At 34.8% G+C, this 21,317-nt stretch overlaps 1 protein-coding gene across 7 annotated transcripts in view; it reads left to right on the top strand.

Moving 5' to 3' along the window:
- LOC106072214 (uncharacterized) overlaps positions 1-21,317 on the top strand; it is a 35,813-nt gene that overhangs the window by 3,037 nt on the left and 11,459 nt on the right. The window contains exons 1-10 of one of the 7 annotated variants that reach the window (XM_056025734.1): positions 1,852-2,399; positions 8,937-9,121; positions 13,480-13,764; positions 14,166-14,266; positions 15,815-15,953; positions 16,903-17,006; positions 17,868-17,924; positions 18,105-18,272; positions 18,961-19,091; positions 20,227-20,366. In XM_056025734.1, coding sequence (XP_055881709.1) covers positions 13,498-13,764; positions 14,166-14,266; positions 15,815-15,953; positions 16,903-17,006; positions 17,868-17,924; positions 18,105-18,272; positions 18,961-19,091; positions 20,227-20,366 — 1,107 coding nt within the window. In that variant the 5' untranslated portion in view covers positions 1,852-2,399; positions 8,937-9,121; positions 13,480-13,497. Of the gene's footprint in view, positions 1-1,851; positions 2,464-5,344; positions 5,497-6,909; positions 7,142-8,936; positions 9,122-10,693; positions 10,853-11,050; positions 11,172-13,479; positions 13,765-14,165; positions 14,267-15,814; positions 15,954-16,902; positions 17,007-17,867; positions 17,925-18,104; positions 18,273-18,960; positions 19,092-20,226; positions 20,367-21,317 lie in introns of those variants that run through there. The other 6 variants (XM_056025732.1, XM_056025735.1, XM_056025733.1 and 3 more) reach the window with 6 other exon arrangements.

The raw sequence follows: 21,317 nt of genomic DNA, 5'->3' as shown, positions 1-21,317 counted from the left end.
ATATTTAATGGTTTTAATCAATCATGTGCGGCAAAAAAATAATTTATTAACTGCAGGAACATCAAGTACACCCTTTTTATATCTTAAACTTAAATGAAGCTGAAGCGTAGGCCTATACTAGATTCTAGTCTAAATCTACAGTTAGGCCTATATATGCTCTAAAAGCGTTAGGATAACTAACTCTAGTAAAAAAAAAAACATATTCATCCACACGACCCTCCCTGCCCAGAAAGCAAATAGACTGTGTCCGATGGCTGCCTGGTCGTGCGGTTTGCGCGCTGGACTGTCGTTCGGGTTTATCGATGGTCGAGGGTTCAAATCCTTGCCCGCTCCCATCCCCCGTCGTCCTGCGGGAGGTTTGGACTAGGAAGTAAACTATCTTCAACTCTGAAGGAACATCCGAAACATGTAAAACATTTTACAAACATTTTACTGATTTTAACAACATGGTCAGATAGACATTCACGTGTAGGCTTATAGTGTGCTATACATGTGTAGTCGAGGACACTTCAAGACCACGCTGTGTTTTTTTTTATTTCGCATTATGCAATAGTGTTTGCCCAATGTTGAGTGGTCAGACAAGAAAATAAACACACTGGGATGAGTGGTCAAACTAAAAAAAAATAATACATGTATTTCCACTAAAATAGTTACACAAATGTTTCATAAAACTCCAATTTTGTTTCTATATAGGGCCTATTCTCTAGTTATAATGTTACAATGTGCCATTCTAAATCTATTTTATTTAATGAGATTTTATTAAACTTTACCGGAATAAGTAAAATTTTCCGTTATATAATAAGTTAATATAGGCCTACTTTTTAAAAAATTAAGTATTTTTCTTTTCTAAAGGTTTTAATTCAAAGCTAAAATAAAAAAAAAGCACACATATTTATTTAGACATCTTTTATTATGCAATAGGCCAAATGTTTACGTAAGAAACATCGTTCTTATTACATATTTTGTTATAAGAAATATTCCTACAATGTTAAAAGAATTAGACCAAATTATAGCCTACTCAGGCATAGTCAGATAATTAGCTAGGTCTAGTTCCCCCCCCCCCCCCAAACAAAAAAAAAAGTTATAAAAAATTTGTTTAGTTTTAATTTTAACTAATGTTTCTTAGTTCAGTTTGACTATATTTTGAAATTCACGATAAACTTTTAGTTTAACTTTATTTTAGTTGAAACTTATTAGTTTTAGTTTAACTTTTAAAATTTAGTTTAGTTCCCATCATTAGTAATAAATCTCACTGCTCTATTTTTTCTATTTGTTTTAGTTTTTTTTTGTGTTATGTTTTCTTGAGGGATCCCAAACAGTGGATGCAGATTTTTTATACTGGCCTATATCTAACGTTAAATAGCTTTTTAGTTTTATGTTCTAGTTTGATTTGTGCAAATTTCTTTTAATATATAGGCCTAGATATAAACAACCAGACTCCCTTACAGTCGTGAATGTCGTCGAATTAAATTAACAGTGCTAGCATCGACATTAGAATAGTGTAACATTTGCATACTTATAATGATAAATAAAATTACAGAGTTGGAGGGTATACGTATTAGATATATTTATGTCACTTGCATACTGTTTTGTTTTTTCGTGCGATTCGGATGATACATTTTTATTAGATACTAATAAATAGTATCCTACCCCCCCCCACACACACTTTTGTGTTGAATTGTAACCCCATGTTCAGAAGTTATAGTCAATGTTCACCTTTTTTTTTTTTTGGCAGTAGGCTAGTACTAACGTACCTCTTGAACTGTCAGATGATACTGAGTTTTCTACCTTTACTGTACGCAGTACCCGGTTCCGACTGAACGATTGTGTGTGTGTGTGTTAGCATTTTTGTACTCGTGCAGCTTGTAAGTGTGCTCGTGTGTAGTGTGTTATCTCTTCAGCACTTAAGATACTTGTTGGAACTGAGAGTTTAAGTTAGGCGACTAGGAAACAGAAAACGTCTAACACACGCGACGCACCTCTTAAGTCACTAGCCTAATCTAGACACTGTGACTGTCTATTGTATCTGTGTTTAAAATAGATTTACGAATTTTGTATGTGTATCTTAAGTATCGCGGTAAATTTGATAATGTGTAGGTCTAAATGTGTTCTTCTAGTGCAGTATCTTTTTATCTTATCTTATCTTATATAATACAGACGTTACTTCAAAAAAGAAGATGATTATACGTCCTACGCGTCATGCATTTAGTCATGCATATTAACCAATGACTTAAATTCTGCCAAGTCACTGGTTTTCCTGGCTAGCTCAGGAATTTAAATAATTTATTCATTGATTGGATGGATTATTGATTCGATGATTGGAATGTGGCCTGGATCTATATAATACTACTGGCTATATAGATTGATCTCACGAGGACTTCTGAATCTGTGTTTTTATCGTATGAATTATTATTGTTCTTAGCATGAAAAAGCCTAGATCTTTAAAAGAATTATGATTGCTTGGTATGTTTTTTTAACGCGACTATTATCTATAGGCATTTTGTTAAATAGGCTACTATAAAAAAATATAGGTTTATAGCATATTCAATATATGCGGCATAAATAAAATTGATATTTAAAATTAAAATTTTGAATGCCGTACGAAATAATTGTGTTTTGAAATTTATGAATACACTTGCACAAGGTCTACTTTCAGTTCTTCACAATACTAAATTTATACTAATTTGCAGGGAGGTAATTTTTTTTTCGGAATAATGAGATGCTTTTATACTCTCCCTTTTTTTGAATGCACGTATTATACTTAACGTAGTCCTTTTTTTTTTTCCCACGCTGTTTCAGTAAACTCGCTCTTCATAAGCACCACTAATAATTATTATGCACCAAACTTTCACTTTTACTTTCCAAGTCAAAGTCCGACAACCGCTGTTTTAATGTTGAATAATGATCTCCCCTTAGAAGATTTAATAACACTACATCAGTCTGCATCTCCCATTTTTTTTTTCCTCTAACAGGGCTTCTCAAACTTTTATTTTTTTCTCAAATGAAACATGTAACAATTTTGGAAGCATTCTTCTTCTTCTTCTTCTTAAACTGTCAGGTAGAGTTGAGCCCATCGGCTCTTGGAACTCTAGGCCAGCAAAAGTGAACAAGAGCTCCCTCTCACCGGCCTGAGAACAGTGTACACTGTTCTGACGGGTGGGTCAGACTCGCGGTAAGAGGCCGCGTACACTAAGACCCCCGCCATTTTCCTTTTCTAATTTAAGTCAAATAAGAACATAAAACTAAAATGTTATTTAACCTTGCTTAGGACAATAATAGGATATGCATCCTCTGTTTGGGACCCCTCAACTCAAGAAAACATTAGGAAACTGGGACACGAAAAAGAGCAGTGAGATTCATAACAAACGAATATTCCAATTTGATTAGGAGTAACACCTTTAGTAAAATCACTAAATTTAGAAAGCCTTCAAGAGAGAAGACTCAAAAGGAAAGTAGCAATAAGGTCTATACATAAAACACTAAACCATAATCTTCAAATACAAAAAAAACAAAACAAATCAAAACCAAATAAAATACTCAGAAAGATACAAAGATAGAATCACATTCCTCGTTCCATATGCTAGGACAAAATGTATACAAATGCTCCTTCTTCCCAAATGCTATTAGAGCATGGAATGGGTTGAATGAGTCAGCCAGGAAAATCAGTGACTTGGCAGAGTTTAAGTCATTGGTTAATATGCAACAATGACAAGAAGAAGCTCATTGCACCCTGGCCTATATTTAGGGGCCCACAAGAGCCCTTTAAAAAATGAAAAAAAAAAAAGGTTTGATCAAGTATATATCAAATTTATATCATGTATTACCGGTACTTGTAGAAAGTCGTTTCTGACTTGTGTGATAATATAAGGCTACTATTAAGAAGTATTGCCTACATTGGAAAGCCTTTTATAAATGTACCTTATCTTATCTTATCTTATATAATACAGACGTTACTTCAAAAAAGAAGATGATTACGTCCTACGCGTCATGCATTTAGTCATGCATATTAACCAATGACTTAAATTCTGCCAAGTCACTGGTTTTCCTGGCTAGCTCAGGCAACCCATTCCATGCTCTAATAGCACTAGGGAAGAAGGAGTGTTTGTACAAATTTGTCCTAGCATATGGGACGAGGAATGCGCCTTTATCTTTGTGTCTTTCAGAGTATTTTATTAAATTTTGTTTTTGTATTTGAAGATTATGGTTCAGTGTTTTATGTATGATTGCTACTTTACTTTTGAGCCTTCTGTCCTGAACGCTTTCTAAATTTAGTGATTTTACTAAAGGTGTTACTCTAGTCAAATGTGAATATTCGTTTGTTATGAATCTCACTGCTCTATTTTGTGTCTGTTCCAGTTTCTTAATGTTTTCTTGAGTTGTGGGGTCCCAAACGGAGGATGCATATTCTATTATTGGCCTAACCAAGGTTAAATAACATTTTAGTTTTATGTTCTTATTTGATTTATAGAAATTTCTTTTAATAAATCCTAATGCTTTGTTTGATTTTTTTGTAGTTTCATCAATATGTGGATTCCATGATAGTTTTTCATTTATTATACCTATTATAAACAGGGTGACTCGAAATGGTTTTTGTCAATACATTGAAGAGGGATCATCAAATTCTTAAGCCTTGGCTCGATACTCTACCAGACAGAAAACTGATATATTGTGTCAATCCGCAACGATTTCATTTCGGCTTTATAATATAGACTCTAGTTTCGAATGTTCACATCTTTATTCATAGCCTATTTAAAAAAAAAATCGTATTCAGAAACGTGCTTGCCTATAAAAATCCTACTGTTTTAACATCTGGTGTCTCTTTGAGTTGGATACGTGATATTACATATTGACTCTTTCTTTTCATTGTTCAATCACCATCTGTACAAATGTCAATAGTTAATAATCTCCCAACCTATCTCTTGATTTGTAATGTAATTATACAGTTGAATATATCGTCTTGTGCAGGCTGCAAGATAGTGCACATAGTAACTTTTCTAGATTGCATTTGACTGAACATACACCAAACTAATACTAAATATATAATATGATATACAATAAGGGAATTTATCCACATCAATAAATAAGGCAAATGTTTCACTGAAGTTTTGGAATGGACGAAGAGTTCATTTTCTGAAAAAAGATTTAGGGAACCCTGCTTGCGTTCTCAACATCATGTGTTTTCGGACCTAATAAAATACGCAGAAATATACAAAGATAGAGTCATATTTCTTATTCTGTATGCTAGGATAAGTTCGTACATAATCTCCTTCTTCCCTAATGCCCATAGAGAATGGAATGGGTTGCCTGAATCAGCCAGGAAAAGCAACAACTTATCAGAGTTAAAGCACGCATGACTATATCGACACATGAAATGCGTAGTGCGTAATTATCTTCTCTTTTGAAGTAACGTCTTTAATTAATAAGATAAGAACGCCCACGAATAAGTGTTCCGAAAGATGTAAAGACATGAACTAGAGAAAGTGGATTACGTTCAAAGTAAAGAAAGAAATAAAAGTAATAATGGGCCTCATTCACCAATCGTAAACAAGAAACATTTAGCCACGTGATTCTATATATCTTCTATACAAATTATGTAATCCATAAAGGCTGTCACGTGGTACGTATTTCTCATTGTTTTATCAATATTATGACGTGGCTAAATATGTTTATTTACGATTGGTGAATGAGGTCCATTGATTTTGTTAGTCCTGTATTTTGAACCCTTAAAATGTGATTGACTATGAACAGAAATTTTTATTTCTGAATCACACATTTTTCTTTCGCGCGCCATTTATTCCATCAAATTAACTTAAATATTCATGATTTGTTTTGTGAAAATTTAAAGGAGCATTTGAGTTTTGTAGCGATCTGATATTTGCATACTTACTTAGATCCTTGCGTGTTTTCCGGCGCATTGGGCGGCAAGTTGTCTCCATAGAGAACTGTCACTAGCAGCATCTGTAGCCTCTTTCCAGTCGGTGTCCACTGCTCTCAGGTCCTCCATTAAGATGTGGCCCCAAGTCATACTTGAGGGCGTCCCTCTTTCCGCTTTCCTCGTATTGGCCTCCATATCATTGAAGCTTTTGGTTTGCCTGATACATTCTGTCGGAGGACATGTCCAGAAAACCACTTGCGACACTCGGTCACCATCTTATTAAGTGGTAGAGACCGTCAAGTCCTAGTTTTGCATAGTAATTCTTGTGTTCGTGTAGGTAGGCTATATACAAAGTCACAGAGAGCTATATACAAAGTCACAGAGTTAAGAAAATAGTCAAATTTTTTTTTGGTGTAATGCACCAATTGTAAGACAAATTTCCTTATGGAAAATAAAGATCATTATTAGGCCTATTATTTACAGTAGGTTGTTGCAGTATGTTAAGGGTTGTCATCTCCCCTGAAAAAAAAGCATATTCATGATATTGTGTTACAACAGAATGAGCTGTACGATTTTCCAAAATATAAATGCATTTTATTTGCATTAAATCGTAACTCTGTTGCCAACTAAATGAAATAGAACAGATGCAAAATGGGGCATTATAGATTAATATTGAATTAATATTCACATTTTCCTAGAGCATTACAAATAATTTACAATAATACCATTAGTAAAATCACTTAACTTAAAAACACTCGGGTCCGCCTTATACTGTTGTTAATGTAGATAGATTTCATTGCGTTTGACCGATTAAAGTACCAGCATAAACGAAGGTGTTAGGTTTGAATCTTATCGTTAGCACAGTGTAGTGTAAATATTGACTATCACTAGATCCAGTCATGTGACACACCTGGTATATTTATAGAAACCAGAAACTCGGTACTCTTTTGCCGTTATCTTTGTGTCAACGCGCATACCCCCCTCCCCCCCCCCTTTTTTTTTACTTCTCACACCTGTTTTAAAATTTGATTAGATGAATGAAGACAGATGGTGCTCATTTACAATTCGGCCGTGCTGTTCACAATGTCAACACTGACTGTGCTAGTCTAACGACAAACATTTCAGTGTGGCAGCTACATAGACACGCGTGTCTGTTATAGTTTTGTAATCAACTTGTGTCAGCTTTAGTGTTTAATGAATATTTTTTCGTGTGTAGTGGTTATGTTCTCATCAAAAGCCTGTTACAAACAATTTTGTGTGTGCTACGTAAGTCGTAATCTATATAGTGTGATATTTGGCTACTTTAGTATGATTACAAGGTTGACATTATGCTGTAGTATTTGGTAAAATTTGACTGTCTTTTTCAGTCACGCGTTTAGTTTAGACATAAATTATTAGTTAATTAAGAGCATTAATTAATTTTTTTTTTACTAGGTTTGGACGTTCCTTCATAGCTGAAGATGATTACGTCCAAACCAAGCTTCCCTGCATAACGGCAGGGGATAGACGAGGGAAAGGTTTGAACTCGGAGCCATAGTTTTGACAGTCCAAAGCGCAAACCACCCGACCAGGCAGCCATACTGTATTTGTGATCATTTGTAGATGACATATCTAGAATCATTCCTAAAGGATTACAAACACCTTGTTCAGCCCCCCCCCCCCCAACTCTGTGGCATTTTACGTCTCGAGAGACGATCTTTTCCCTTTGCCACTTCTTGTGTGACTAAAGAGGCCAATCCTTGATACACAGCTGCGATCGCAGGTTGGGCATATATAATCACCAGGCGCCGTTGCATTTTCACCCTTCTTTCTGCTTCTGTTGTGTATGACATCTGCAATCCGTGACCCTTCCTTTATGCTCTCTCTCCATGTGGATCTGTCCAGTGCCACCTCTTCCCAGCTGCTAGTGTCGATTTTGAAGAGCTTCAAGTCGCGTTTGCATACATCCGTATTAACGTAAAAGTGGGCGACCGGCGGCCAACACAGGTGTGTTAATCTTAAAGTAGCGTAGAGAACAATGGCGTCATCAACGATTAGCTAGGTCAATATATTATCGAGACGAGAGGCTGATTGATTCTGCATTCTAGGCAGTTTAACTACTCAACAGTGGCTCGATTAGACCGAGGTGGGAGAATGGGCGGGAGGGAGCCATTACACTCTCGTCAGAACAAGTTTTTTTGTTCACCATTCATCAATCGAACGCAGTGACGTCATTTTACTTTTAATTTCGTGACACAGTTTGATGACATCAGCCTTGACATAGCAGGTTCATACTACACTCATTATTAGTTTGGGGGGGGGGGGAGGGCTTTCTAGCAGGACAGTCCTTATGCCACTGCAACCTATACGGAGGCAGTGGGACCCGCACTTTCATAGGCCCCGCGCTAAATTAAACCATTATAACTTATAACAAGATTTCCGCGGCCTCATGATTTCCCAGGTGTCAGGAGCGCATTGAAATCTCCGGAAATTACAAAATAAACAGAAAATTTCTATTGAATTATATAAATATAGATCTAAACCTATCTCGATCTCTTAAAAAAATCAAAAGCGCTGTTTTTAAATGTACATATTTAGATCTAGAGCACTAAATCTATAATCATAATGAAAAATCTAGATATATTTTGACATAGATCTAAATCTAGACAAATTTGATAAAATATTTGCTCCTATTATCCTTATTCCTACCCAGACTGGGCGCCGCCGCGCAATCCATTTCGCAAGGACCCCGCAATTGTTAGTACGGGCCCTGCTTTCTTGACACACAGACATATCGATAAGTAGGCAGGCTAGTAGAGTATACAAAGAACAAATAGAATGACATTTGAGCTTTATACACTAACATCCTCCCTTTTTTTACCCCGCTATTCGGTGTGGTTTACCATACGGCTATGGACATTTTTTTATAACTACCATATGTTGTGAAATTGCTGGTTAGAGATGTGGTGTGTGCCACACAGCATAAAAATATGTAAAATGACATAATCGCTTAATCAAACAAATATAGTCCATTCCTGTTAATGTCCAAGGTAAATATTTCTTTGTTTCCTTGACTCCGCAGGACTAGAGCTCATCACATTATCGCCCTTTGCTTACTCCTTAATATCGTGGATCTATCAACTATGCTCATTGGTGCCAAGTGACAATTACACTAGATTGAAAGAAATTCAAATCCGGCTCTATACTACAGTTGTCAAGTCAAAAATCTTTCTTGTATGCAGGGGGTCTGAATCATGGAGTATACAAGTAAGTAAGTTTTAGTAAATACATAGACCCACTCAGGTCTAAATAAACATTCAAAGTGGGCCTAACACACACATAGCAGAACACTAGCCTATATTAAAATATGCTTCTATTCTTTGGCTAATTGTTCCGACTTACATAATTTTTACATGTGTATGGCGCCATATGAATTATTGTTATCATTTCTTCAGCAGAGTTATTTTACTGTACTTCTGTTCACATTTAGTAGGCTTCATTGATTCATGTCAGCTGTGCCAGCGTCGACTTGAAATAATTATTTATTCATATCGAATAGAATATCTAAATGTAACGAGGTCATTGGCATAGAAAAGTCTTATAAACACACACACACCTATCTAATCTAATCTAATCTAATCTATCTATCTGTTCGTCCGCCCTTCCGTCTATCTGCCCCATACAATTCAATTCCAGTTTTCCATCCATTCATCATATAAGATAAGATAAGATAAGATAACTTTTATTGGTCCAATCAAATGGAAATTCATTTTGACTACAGTTGACAACCTCAGCGTAACTCCTGTACAATAACAATAAAGATGCACAATATACATGCACATACGAACAACATTCACACACGAAAGACACATACACATCATATGTGGCCAATGGGGGTATAGATGAGAGTATATGCCTAAATTTGTTTGTTAGTGGTCTAGGTTGTCAGGTTGTCTATGCTGTCATTTATTGTTTCCATTTACAAGGACTGCAATAGCCCATGTTTGCCATATCAAGGTACAGGTACAGCTACTCTGCTCGGCAGATGTTTTGTTTGTACAATGTTTTACATGTTTCGGATGTTCCTTCAGAGTTGAAGATATCAACTTCTTAGTCCAAACCTCTCGCAGGACAACGGGGGATGACAGCGGGCAGGGTGTGAACCCGGGACCACCGAGACGACTGTACAACATTCCAGCCGTGACCTCCGTGACTATGTCGAAGGTGCCGATCCAGCGCGCTTACGGAAGCCACGAATCCGCACTACCAAGCAGCCATTTTCCTTAGACCTACTTGAAACAATTTATGATATCGGTCGATTCTTGTACAATTTTTTTTGTTTGTAAAAAGTCAGAGATCTAGATCTATCCTAAAACAAATTCCTTGCTTATATTACGTATATAGAGTAATTGTGTTGAGTGTCCAATTAGTAGGGCACGGCAAGTGTTCATTGACTTAGTTGACTTCAGAAATGAAGACGGCAGGAGATAGCTGAGTGGTTCGAATTCGGTACCCTTATGAAAATAGATTTAATTAAGCGCATGCCAAACGGACAGTCATTTCTTTCATGTCTCGACAATCTACACCAATGCTTGACTGATAAGTTTTACTTTCTGTTCGTATATATAGCTTTTGTTTTTTACTTCCATTATGTTCTCCTGTATGGTTTCCTATATTCCAGTTAATTGTATTTTTTTTTAAATACTACGCAAACCTGCAAATCTTTACACATCTGATGCAGCTGCGTATGTAGCCATGTATCATATATTGATTTTAAAAAAATTCTATAACCTTAAAATTAAAAAAAAAATCCGTTCTCGTTTGATTTTGGACAGGGGTTGGAGGGGCGATGACTTTCTTTCGTGTTATTGGAACTCTTGTCCGTCTAAAGTAACGTATTTAATCATCACTTTTCGCTCTTCGTTCTCTAAAGGGAGACTACTGTAATATCAACTTGCCAGTATAACGATTTATTATATCTTTGTGGCTCTCTTTTCGGTAAATTCTTTGACTTCTGTTTTCAATTATGTACTTATGTATATAGAATGTAGTAGATCTATTTTACTTATACTTCAGAGGCTAGCGAATAATTTTAAATCTAGATCTATTGTCTAGTATTGTAAAACAATTTTTTTTATTTAGTCTGACATGTCAAACCATCATTCATTTTTTTTTGTTACCATGACTGCATGACTTACATGTCATGGGGCGATGGGGCATAGGTTACAAGGTAGACATACACGATACAGATCTATAGTTAGTATAGATCTAGATCTAGTAACAGCCTGAGCCTGTGTTACGTGTCACACTGATTACAGTGAGTGAGTGTTGAGTGTAGACAACTGTGCATAGATTTATAAATTAAATCTAGTCTATAGTGACTAGTGTATATTAATCTATGTATATTTATATAATAGAATATATATACTAATAAATATACTACAGACCCTAAAGTCTATAGTCATAGTACTATAGTCCTATAGTATATATATCACAAAGACAAAGGAGACAGTGTCGAATTATTCATGGAAACTTTTACATGAACTTGGCTGAACCATACAAGAAAACCACAATGATTGATCTCAAAATCTATTACAGTTACAGTCATACTCATAATGATGATCAATGAGTGAAATGACTGAGCCTTAGTACAGCAGTTAAAAAACAGTTAAACACTGCCTTCATCCTTATAATCTTCTGAATCAAAGACATTGCCATTCAGTTAAGAAAAGCGACTCTCTCTAGAGGTTATATAATCTAGATCTAAATGGATACACATTAAATGATTAATTAATCATTATTAAATATTTTTTTAAGGAATGTCTGTAATTTAAATTTAGAATAATCTAGATTATATCTAATTCTGATCAAGATCTAAGTATGATAATCATAAGACAAGATTATATTATGCTGATTAATATATATATAGATCTATATACAAGCAGCATAATATGTAAAGTTAATTAACACTGAAGTCCCTAAATAAATTAATTCAGATCTAAACTAGATATAGATCTAATAGTTTAATTTGCATTGATTCAGAAAAGAATTGAATAGATCTATAAATTGTATGTAAATCTAGATTTGATAATAGATTTATTAATCTATATCTACTTAACCACACTATCTACTAACTACTAGATCTATATTCTAGTGTCTAGCTCTACTCTTGTCTCTTCTAGTAAAGTTAAGTTTTAGAAAATAAATAATATAGATCTAGGGAAATGTAGAGAAGAAAATATCAAATCTTTTCTTCTTCTTTGTTTTCATTATTATGTTGGTGCTCCAGAGCATTCAGATAACTAGACCATTATATGAGATGAACTGTGCAGTGATTTCTCCATATAGTTTTCTTTCTATTAGGGTGTTTTGGGGCCAGTGTCTTGTTTGGGCCTCTTGGTAAAGAATGCAGCTTTGAAGAACATGTTCAGCATTCTCTGGTGACACTCCACATGGGCAGATTTCACTAGTTAAAAGTTAAAATCAATGTAAATTGGCTCTAAATAGATCTGAGATGGAAAGCTTGATTTAGAATTAGTCATTAAACATCATTTCATTTCATAAATTTACCCACAATGAATTTTCTCACTTTAAACAAATGTGTACATACAAATCACAAAAATGTTAATGCTTCGAATAGGAAGTTCATGTTTGTATACTTTGAAAGAAAAGTCTAGTTTGAGCTTGAACATCCTATACTATCAAAATAAATATTTTTTTATGACAACGATATATCTAACAAAATGGCCTATAAGTTAGATGAAATCATATCGATAAATTATAATTAGCAGGGAATTAGTCTAGATTATAATCATAACCAGCCCTAAAACTTGCTTAGAAAACTGCATAAACAAAAGAACTTTAAAAACATACCAGTTTTGTAGAAATATCAAAATACAGTAATGACCAAATTATGAGGTATTTGATTTGTGTTCAAATCTAATATAAATACTCCTGAACTAGCTGTCTAGGTTGGCTGGTATACACTTTGAACTGTTGTATTGATGGTCCTGGGTTTGAACTGTGCTTGATGGCCTGTGGGAGCTTTGGTCTAGGAAATAATCTTTAATTCTGGAAGAATGTCTGAATGTGAATCAATGAAACCGGTGAAAAACACATTGATCTTGTTAGACAGATCATATAGATATACTAGCAATTGTACAAGCCGTAATACTCATTTTGAATAAATAGCAGTTACAAGTTAGGTCTAAGGTGTTGTCAATAGAATGACTGATTCCATTTTTTTAAGTTTGGAAACTACTAGAGCTTATATGTAATCTCACAACTATACTATTAAAGCTGACTTTTACTTGATAGCTTGAGGTCTTGGACATTATACATTACACAATGGCAGTAAGAGCTATTGGTTTAGTTGCTAATTTGAGATCTGCTGTGTTATATCCTGCTGATTAGTTACATTAGAAATGTATATTTTAGCAATATTCAACTATATGCTTGTTTTGAAATTCTGGCAAAACAACTTTACTTCAAATGCATTCTCAAATTTAAGTAGTATTAGCCCGCATTTTTTTTTAAAGAAATGAAAACTTTACATAAATTTACTGAAATATTTAAGATGTAGATGTAGACATTTAAGAACTGATTGCACCAATTCTTCTTTCCAGGCCATACTCTTTACAACAATGTCTGGAACATCCAAAGATCAGCATTATCAGGCTGATCTTGACACGGCTAATGAAATGATCCGAAAATGTGCCATGGCTTCTGTTATCAAGTGGAAGAGGAATTCTCTTGTGTTGCTTGTCGTGCTTGTTCTTGTCGTTTTGTTTGTCTACATGTCTAGCGGCACGTATATGTCCGAAAGTTATAGTCCCTTGAAATTTCAAAGTCCAGTACGCCATGAATACACTGTTTGGCCAGAGTTTACACCAGTGTCTAGATTAGATCATGTAAGTACACTATTTATTTCATATTAGTATTAAAATTGATGACGGTATTATAAAGTGTATGTTTCTGGTCCTATAAGTAAAAAAAAGTTCAGACCTTGCGATCTATATGATGTAAATATTAACAAAGGTGTCATGTGGCCAGCACAACAATCAAATGTCTTATTTTCTCCATCTAATGCTAGATACCCATTAGAGTTAGGTTAGGTGTCCTAAAAATCCCCAAATTCAAAATCCCAGTCCTCACAGAGATTTGAACCTGATACTCTTTGGTTCAGAAGTCAAGCATTTTTACCACTCAGCCTGTAGATCACAAGGTCTTAAAGGACTGCTTTACTTTTTGCTTTTACTTATTTATATTAATTTATATTTTTCAAATGACTATCTCCTTTTGTATGTTTCAGAACTATTTCCTAACTCATTGTGTCAAAAATCTCAACCACAGTATCACTGGATTATTTCAACTACAGGAACAGTGGTCAGTGTCCCGACATACCAGCTGCAGGTAACACTAGTTGGTCTAAACCAGTCAATAACTTTCACTTTGCTCTATGTAAAACTGGATCTTACCATCTTACAGCTGTCTGCTAATTTTCTGGTTGGCTGTTACTTAAAATTTGTGAATATATTTCATGCTATTAGATTACCTAGTATTTTTGGTGTTTAAAATTTTTAAAAAGATTGTTTTATAAGAAGCTTTATTGGTAAATTTTAGAAGTGATACGGTAATTAGTCTTTATAAAGATTTGGTCTTACATTAGCTTAGTATTAATAGAACAACTGTAATCTGTAATTTAATCTAATATCATCTATGTCAGTATATCTCTTTTAAAAACAAAAAAAATATTTATGTAATGCAATTTATTTTCGGTTAGTATTTTCAGAACTTCATACTAAGTATTGGCCTGTGGTCAACTAATGGTCCTATGAATGTATCAATGTGTCCCGACAAAATGATTTTGTAATTTAGTCAAAGAACTTCATTTTTGTGTGTATATGAAATGGATATTTTGATGTTCATCATTGATCAAATATTTATATATAGAATCTATATATCATTTAAAATTCAATCGAAAAAGCTCATTCAGTAGTGAGTAAAAGAAAACTGAATAGTGATTAGGGCATTTTACAAGATTGCTCATATAATACAATGCTAAATTCAATTGTTAAATTCAATCAAAAAAGCTCATTCAGTAGTGAGTAAAAGAAAACTTAATAGTGGTTAGGGCATTTTACAAGATTGCTCATATAATACAATGCTAACAAATTATTTTTTTTTGTGGGGAGGATGGGGTGTATAGAATTTAACACAAACATTCCTTAATATTCGGCTAATTGATTAGCAAGTAATATCTTTGACCAAACTTATATTTCATTTGAAAGTCAGTAACCTTTTTTTAAAAAAAAAAAAAATCTTTCTAAAAATATACAGGGATATAGTTTCCATCTTTAAATTTTGATTCTTTCTGCACTATTTGATGTTAATTTTGTTAATACTTTTATTAGTTTAGCTTCATAGAATATAAGCCAACACTCAGAATTGTAGACTAAAGGCAACTATTTTATGTACAAAAATAATATAATTGTATTCTTTATAGCCACAGCGCATGTGAGATAGTCCTAGTGTATATAATATGGTCCAAGTGTATGTAATATAGTTCAAGAGTATGTAAGATAGTCCTAGTATATGTACAATAGTCATATTTCATGTAAGATAGTCCCAGTGTATGTAAGATAGTGTATGTAATTTAAATACATTCATGTATGTATTATAGACATAGTTATAGTTAAAGTAAGACAGTCCTAGTGTATGTAATATAGTCTTAGTGTAATATAGACATAGTTCATGTAAGATAGATCTTGTGCATGTAAGATAGTCCAAGTATATGTAAGGATTAAAAATTGTGTTACCCCTCGACAAATTTCTTTTTTCCCCCAAAACATCATAGAATTAGTCCCTGTAACAACATAACCATCACCCATACAGTGGTAAGCTGGCTCCTGAATTGTTACTGAAAACTATTGCAAAGAGCTTTATTATTTTCTTTTACAGAGATTTATATGATAAATTCAAAACTATCTTCACCATTGATGGTCGAAAAGCGACTTTGTCATTACCAGATCTTTTAAAGGAAAAGGTGTTTGGCTGGTTGGGAAAGGAACAAGATTTATACAAAGAAGTTTTTAATCAGGTGATTATTTCCTCACATATAATGTTAGGCATTTATTACCGTTTGATCGTCTTATGAGCTGAGCTGAAGGCTCTTCGAGCTTAAAGTTTGAAAAAAAACCTGTTTGGACGCCAAACAGTAAAAAAAAAACAACAACCTGTGGGAACACAGTTCTGTTTGAGAGAGACCCGAGTCAATGCCTATGTAAAGCATTGCTGTTTCCAATGCCTTTGGCCCCCGACGCATGCTTGGCTGCACATGGCCGAAGGCCGAGGACACCGGGAGCCTCAGCCATTTTCCTTCATTATACCAAGCTAACCGTGGGGGACACGCCATTTATGTAACGGTCTCTTGAGGAACAGCGCATGGATGTGTGACAGGTTTATGGGGACTCTTTTGCAACCCCGCCCGTGCAAGAGGTGGACTCTCGTCTACCTGTGGGCATCCCCACGGGAGTTATGTTTCGCCATTCATTTAGCCTAGTTACCCCCTCAAGTAGCCATTTCCACCTGGGTGCCACTGTGAGGCAGAACAGCGTACCCGGGGCATTTATTACAAGATAGGCTACAAGTTTCAAAATCATTATTCCTGTTAGTCAAGGGGCTTTGCATTGATCCTATACCACACTTAATTAACTAACATTGAATAAATATATAGACATTTAATTTATAGTATAGGATACAAGCATTCTTTCGAGAGGCCCAATCAAGACACTGGCCCTTAAGCCCCCCAATAAAACAAGAACTATATGGAGAGGTACCAGATCTGGAAACCACTGTGCTGGTCATTGCAGATAATTGGACTACTTGTCTGAACTTTCCAAAATATAAATGAGAATGAATAAGAAGATAATATTGATACAAATATTTTTAAACATTTTTTTTAGCAAATCAAAAATAAAGTAAAATTGAAAACAAATACTTTCATGTAAATGTTATATTGATAGTAAGTATTTATTTTGACTCTACAGGATGTCATTCATGTTATTAATGAGTTTACACATGAGCATACTGTGTTCAATCCTTTACGTGACAAGAGACCAGTGGCGCCACCTAAAGAACCAGAGGATGTTTAGTAGGTACCCACTTCATATATTTTTGTAAAAACAGCTATTCATCAGGCAATCTTAGAACAGGGTCAGCTTACAATATAACCAGTCAGGGCATTCTGGAGCAGGAAAGTCAAACTCAAAATAAGTGAATTAGTGGTAAATCACTTGGCTTCAGAACCAAGGGGTTTCATAGTTTGAATCATCTATAATGACAGGGATTTTGAAATTCGGGGATTTTAAGGGCACCTCTGATTGTTACCTGACAATAGGGCAACCAAATGGGGTAGGTTTTTGTGTTGGCCACATGTCACCCTTGTTAACCATCGCAAGGTCTGAAAGGGTTACAGTATCTGTTTCTAGGTCACATTGACATTGACTGACTTACTTAATCCTGTGCACTCCCAAGAGAGCATAGGACGCAACCACACCTCTCCACCGAACTCGGTTCTGAGCAGCTTTCTTCATCTGCTCCCATGTCATTCCAGTACCCTCAGCTTCACTGATGACTGACCTCTTCCAGGTTTGCTTGGGTCTGCCCACTTTCCTCTTTCCTTGTGGGTTCCAGTCAAGTGCCTGCCTTGCAACATTGGTAGCTGGTTTTCGCAGGGTGTGTCCTATCCATCTCCATTTTCGTTTTGTGATGTTTTGGGCTATGGGCTTTTGTCTAGTTCTCTCTCACAAATCGATAGTAGTTATCTTTCCTGGCCACCTAATTCCTAATATCTGGTGTAGGTATCTGTTAACAAAGGTCTGGAGCTTTTCCATATTTGTTTTAGTGACTCTCCAAGTTTCTGAACCGTATAGAAGGACAGACTTAACATTTTTATTATAGACATATTGACATTACTATATTCTAATTTAGGATTTTCTTTTTTTTTTTTTAGTTTCAACCAGATTATGAAAGATAGTGCTGAGTCTTGTGATTTCTGTAATTATAAAAAGTAGGTTATATTTATATCTATTTACATTTATATTCCATATTTATTTGACGTGAATGTCTTGTATTAAAACCAAAGTTAAATAGAAGCTAGAAATTAAAATTTCATTAATCAAATATAAGTTTATTTCAATGACATGTCGCATTGCTTGTCTGTCTGTAACAAACCATGTTTTTTGTTTAGTTTCACTGCGGAGCATACCTTTGGTCGAGTAGAATCCAAATTCGCATTCTCAGCATCTAATGTTTTTAAACTGGACACTCTGCATGCTCTACTGGCTTTGAAAAAACATGACCCATTGCATTGGAGCCTGGAAGAATTTTTGGATTTATTTCAACTAGTCAATACTTGGTGAGTTTTTTGTCCAACAATGATAACTCTTGATATATATATCTTGAAATATATATAGCATATCAATTACATATGTTGTTATCTATAGTTTATCAATTACATATGTTGTTTTTTAAAGTTTATCAATTACACATGTTGTTGTTCAAAGGTTATCAAAGTGGGAAGCGTGGCCGAGAGGCTAAGTGCGCTTAAACTTGGCTTGGCTTGGCTACCTAGAAGGGGGCTCAAGGTTCGACACCCGACTCGGGCAGAGTTGTGTTTACTGAGCGCCTGAAGGCAGCATGGAAAAACCTTCTCTTTGATACCCCCCCCCCCCCTTCCCCCCACTGGTCCACAACTGAGATTGGACCAAAGTGCTCTGAGCATGCTATAAGCATCAAAGTAGTTCTATATAAAAGCCATAATTTAATTTATCAATTACATATGTTGTTGCTAAAAATGTATCAATAACATATGTTGTTGTTTAAAATTTATCCATTATATATGTTGTTGTTTAGAATTTATCAGTTACATATGTTGTGGTTAAAGGCCTATCAATTACACATGTGTTGTTTAAAGTCTGTTAGACATTTAGTCTATCAATACAATGTTATTTCAAGTCTTATCGATTACACATGCTATTATTGAAAGTCTATAAGATGTTTTGATATAATGTCTATCAATTGCGTATGTCTTATGACTATTGTAGGATTAACAAAGCCAACACCAACTTTCCGAAAGCTCGTTATCCCGGTGTTGTGTGGGATGTGCTGCCCAAATGCGGCGCTAGTCAAGTTCACCCACATCTTCATGTCATTTTGGACTTTGAAAGACATCATGGCAAGTACATGTTCACTAATTGTCACTGTGTGTCAATGTCAGGTTGAATGGCGTAAGGTTGCAGAATGCGAATGTCGTGTAATACTGAGTTCTTGCTTCCTGAGGTGCTCTTGACACGTGACAAGACAAATAGTATAAACTGACCTAAGTCCGTTTCAGCAGACAAACATGAAGTTTATTTTACTACAATAATAATAATAATAATACACTGCACTCCTTGTTAGTGCTACAAGTCAAGAAATAATAAGCAATCCTATCCGCATAACAGCGGTATCAAAAGTATCCAATATATGTTAGTTACAAATCACGTCCGCATCTCAGGTAAAACTGTGTAGAAATATAGATCAACTAATACATGTCTCAAAAGACCACTGGCAACAACTGCCCACAAGTTACTTTCTAACTGAAATTACTGCAGACTTTTCTAAGTCGCTACTGTCCATCCCGGACTAAAATATACTTGACCACTCGGTCCAAAGAATAACACTTGACTTCCCACTTGACTTCACTTGTCTGCTTGACTTGACTGACTGACCTCTAAGTCTAACTTAATTCAATCTACTTCCTGTTTTCTACATCAGGAATTCCACGTGTCTTTTAAACTCTTAACATGACGTGAACTTTAGATCATGCAATGTCAACTAAGACTGTGACACTGTGGAAGACTTCTCACTGATCAAAAATATGTGTGGCAGAATTGTGTAAGCCATTATCTACCTATCAAGGAGTTTGAATTCTGACTCGATCTGAGTTGTTTGGCTCAGTGCTAACAGCTGTATGGAAACCTTTGACAGGAATTAGGGAAAATGGGATGAGTCAGTGATGTTTTTATAAAGTGATTTCAAGAACCTTTAGTTTGATGAAAGAAAGTTAAACAGCTGAGAAATGAGAATTTAAAATTAATAACAGGTCAAGTCCAGGAAATTGTCTGGGATAAAAGTCTGATTATCAGAATTTAATTATACATGAAAAGTCATATTTCAGCTGAAACTAAAGATTGTCTAAATTTATCCATATTCCCAAAAGCTAGAAATCAGATTTTATGGCACTTGTTGTTAATCTGAAATGAGTTTACAATGAAGTCTACTTTCCAACTTGATGTACTATTGACTGTTTTTGACTTATATCTGTACAGGTGTGATGGAAGCCTGGCGTAAAGGTGCTCAACAATACTTTGATGTTCAACATAGCAACTATTTCTCCGACCTTGTAAGCATCTACACAGCATTTAACCTGACAGCAACTTTGGGCAAAGCCGTTGCCTTTCCTAATTTGGTGAGAATTTTATTTTTTTTGTAATTAGAATTTTTTTCCCTGTGTTAACTAATCAGAAATGAAAAGGATAAATTATTTAAAAAGCATTTGTATCCCTACATAAAATAACTTATCTATATAAAATACATCATCAACACTTGCTAGCCACATCATCTGCACTGTATTGGTTGTACTGGGTTGGAACCCTGCAAACCACCATACCTAGCTCATCTGCACTAACATACCCCACCATCCTGCTGGAAGTTTGGGCTAGGAAGTAATCATCTTCCAATTTTGAAGGAACACATGAAACGTGTAAAAAAACACTAAACATCATCAGCACTCCCTAGCTAAATTATTTAGCTACATCATCATCACTAGCTATATTCATTTTAGTAAAACAACAATTTAAATGTTGGTATTATTTATCTAGTATTTTATATTTAATGTCGTATTTATCAGATAATATTATCTCTTAATCTGTAGCGCTTATGTATTGACAACATAATGGATCCAGATTTAACACAAATACTGCTGTATATCTTAATAATAATAATATCTTTATAATCCATGAGGAAATTTGTCTTGCATGACTAACTGAATGTCAAGGGACATGTATAGCAGTAAAAAAATTGATACTCTTGTAATTTTTAAAAAAAAGGTGAAAATGTTTTGTTAAAATGTAAAATATTTCTGACTAGGACAAATGTATGTCACTTCTAGTCCAACACCTAGGCATCAGTTAACAACTTTTGTAATAGACAAACTTTACATTTCTGTTGTTTTTTTTTCTCTAGTATTTAATTACTTCTTTTAGTTCCTAAGTTTATAAATTACAAAAGTTGAAAAAGTGCAGCCTGTAATAGAAGATATACAGTTCATTTTTTTTTTAATCTGGAGGACTCTGGACTATGTGGGTACTTTTGAATAGTATTGCTTGTGGCTACCCCTCTGCCCACATAGTCTGAGGTA

Source organism: Biomphalaria glabrata, chromosome 4 (genome assembly GCF_947242115.1).
Source record: "Biomphalaria glabrata chromosome 4, xgBioGlab47.1, whole genome shotgun sequence".
Taxonomy (NCBI): Eukaryota; Metazoa; Mollusca; class Gastropoda; family Planorbidae; genus Biomphalaria; species Biomphalaria glabrata.
Note: the sequence above shows the minus strand (reverse complement) of the source record. Positions and strands in the feature narration are given on the sequence as shown.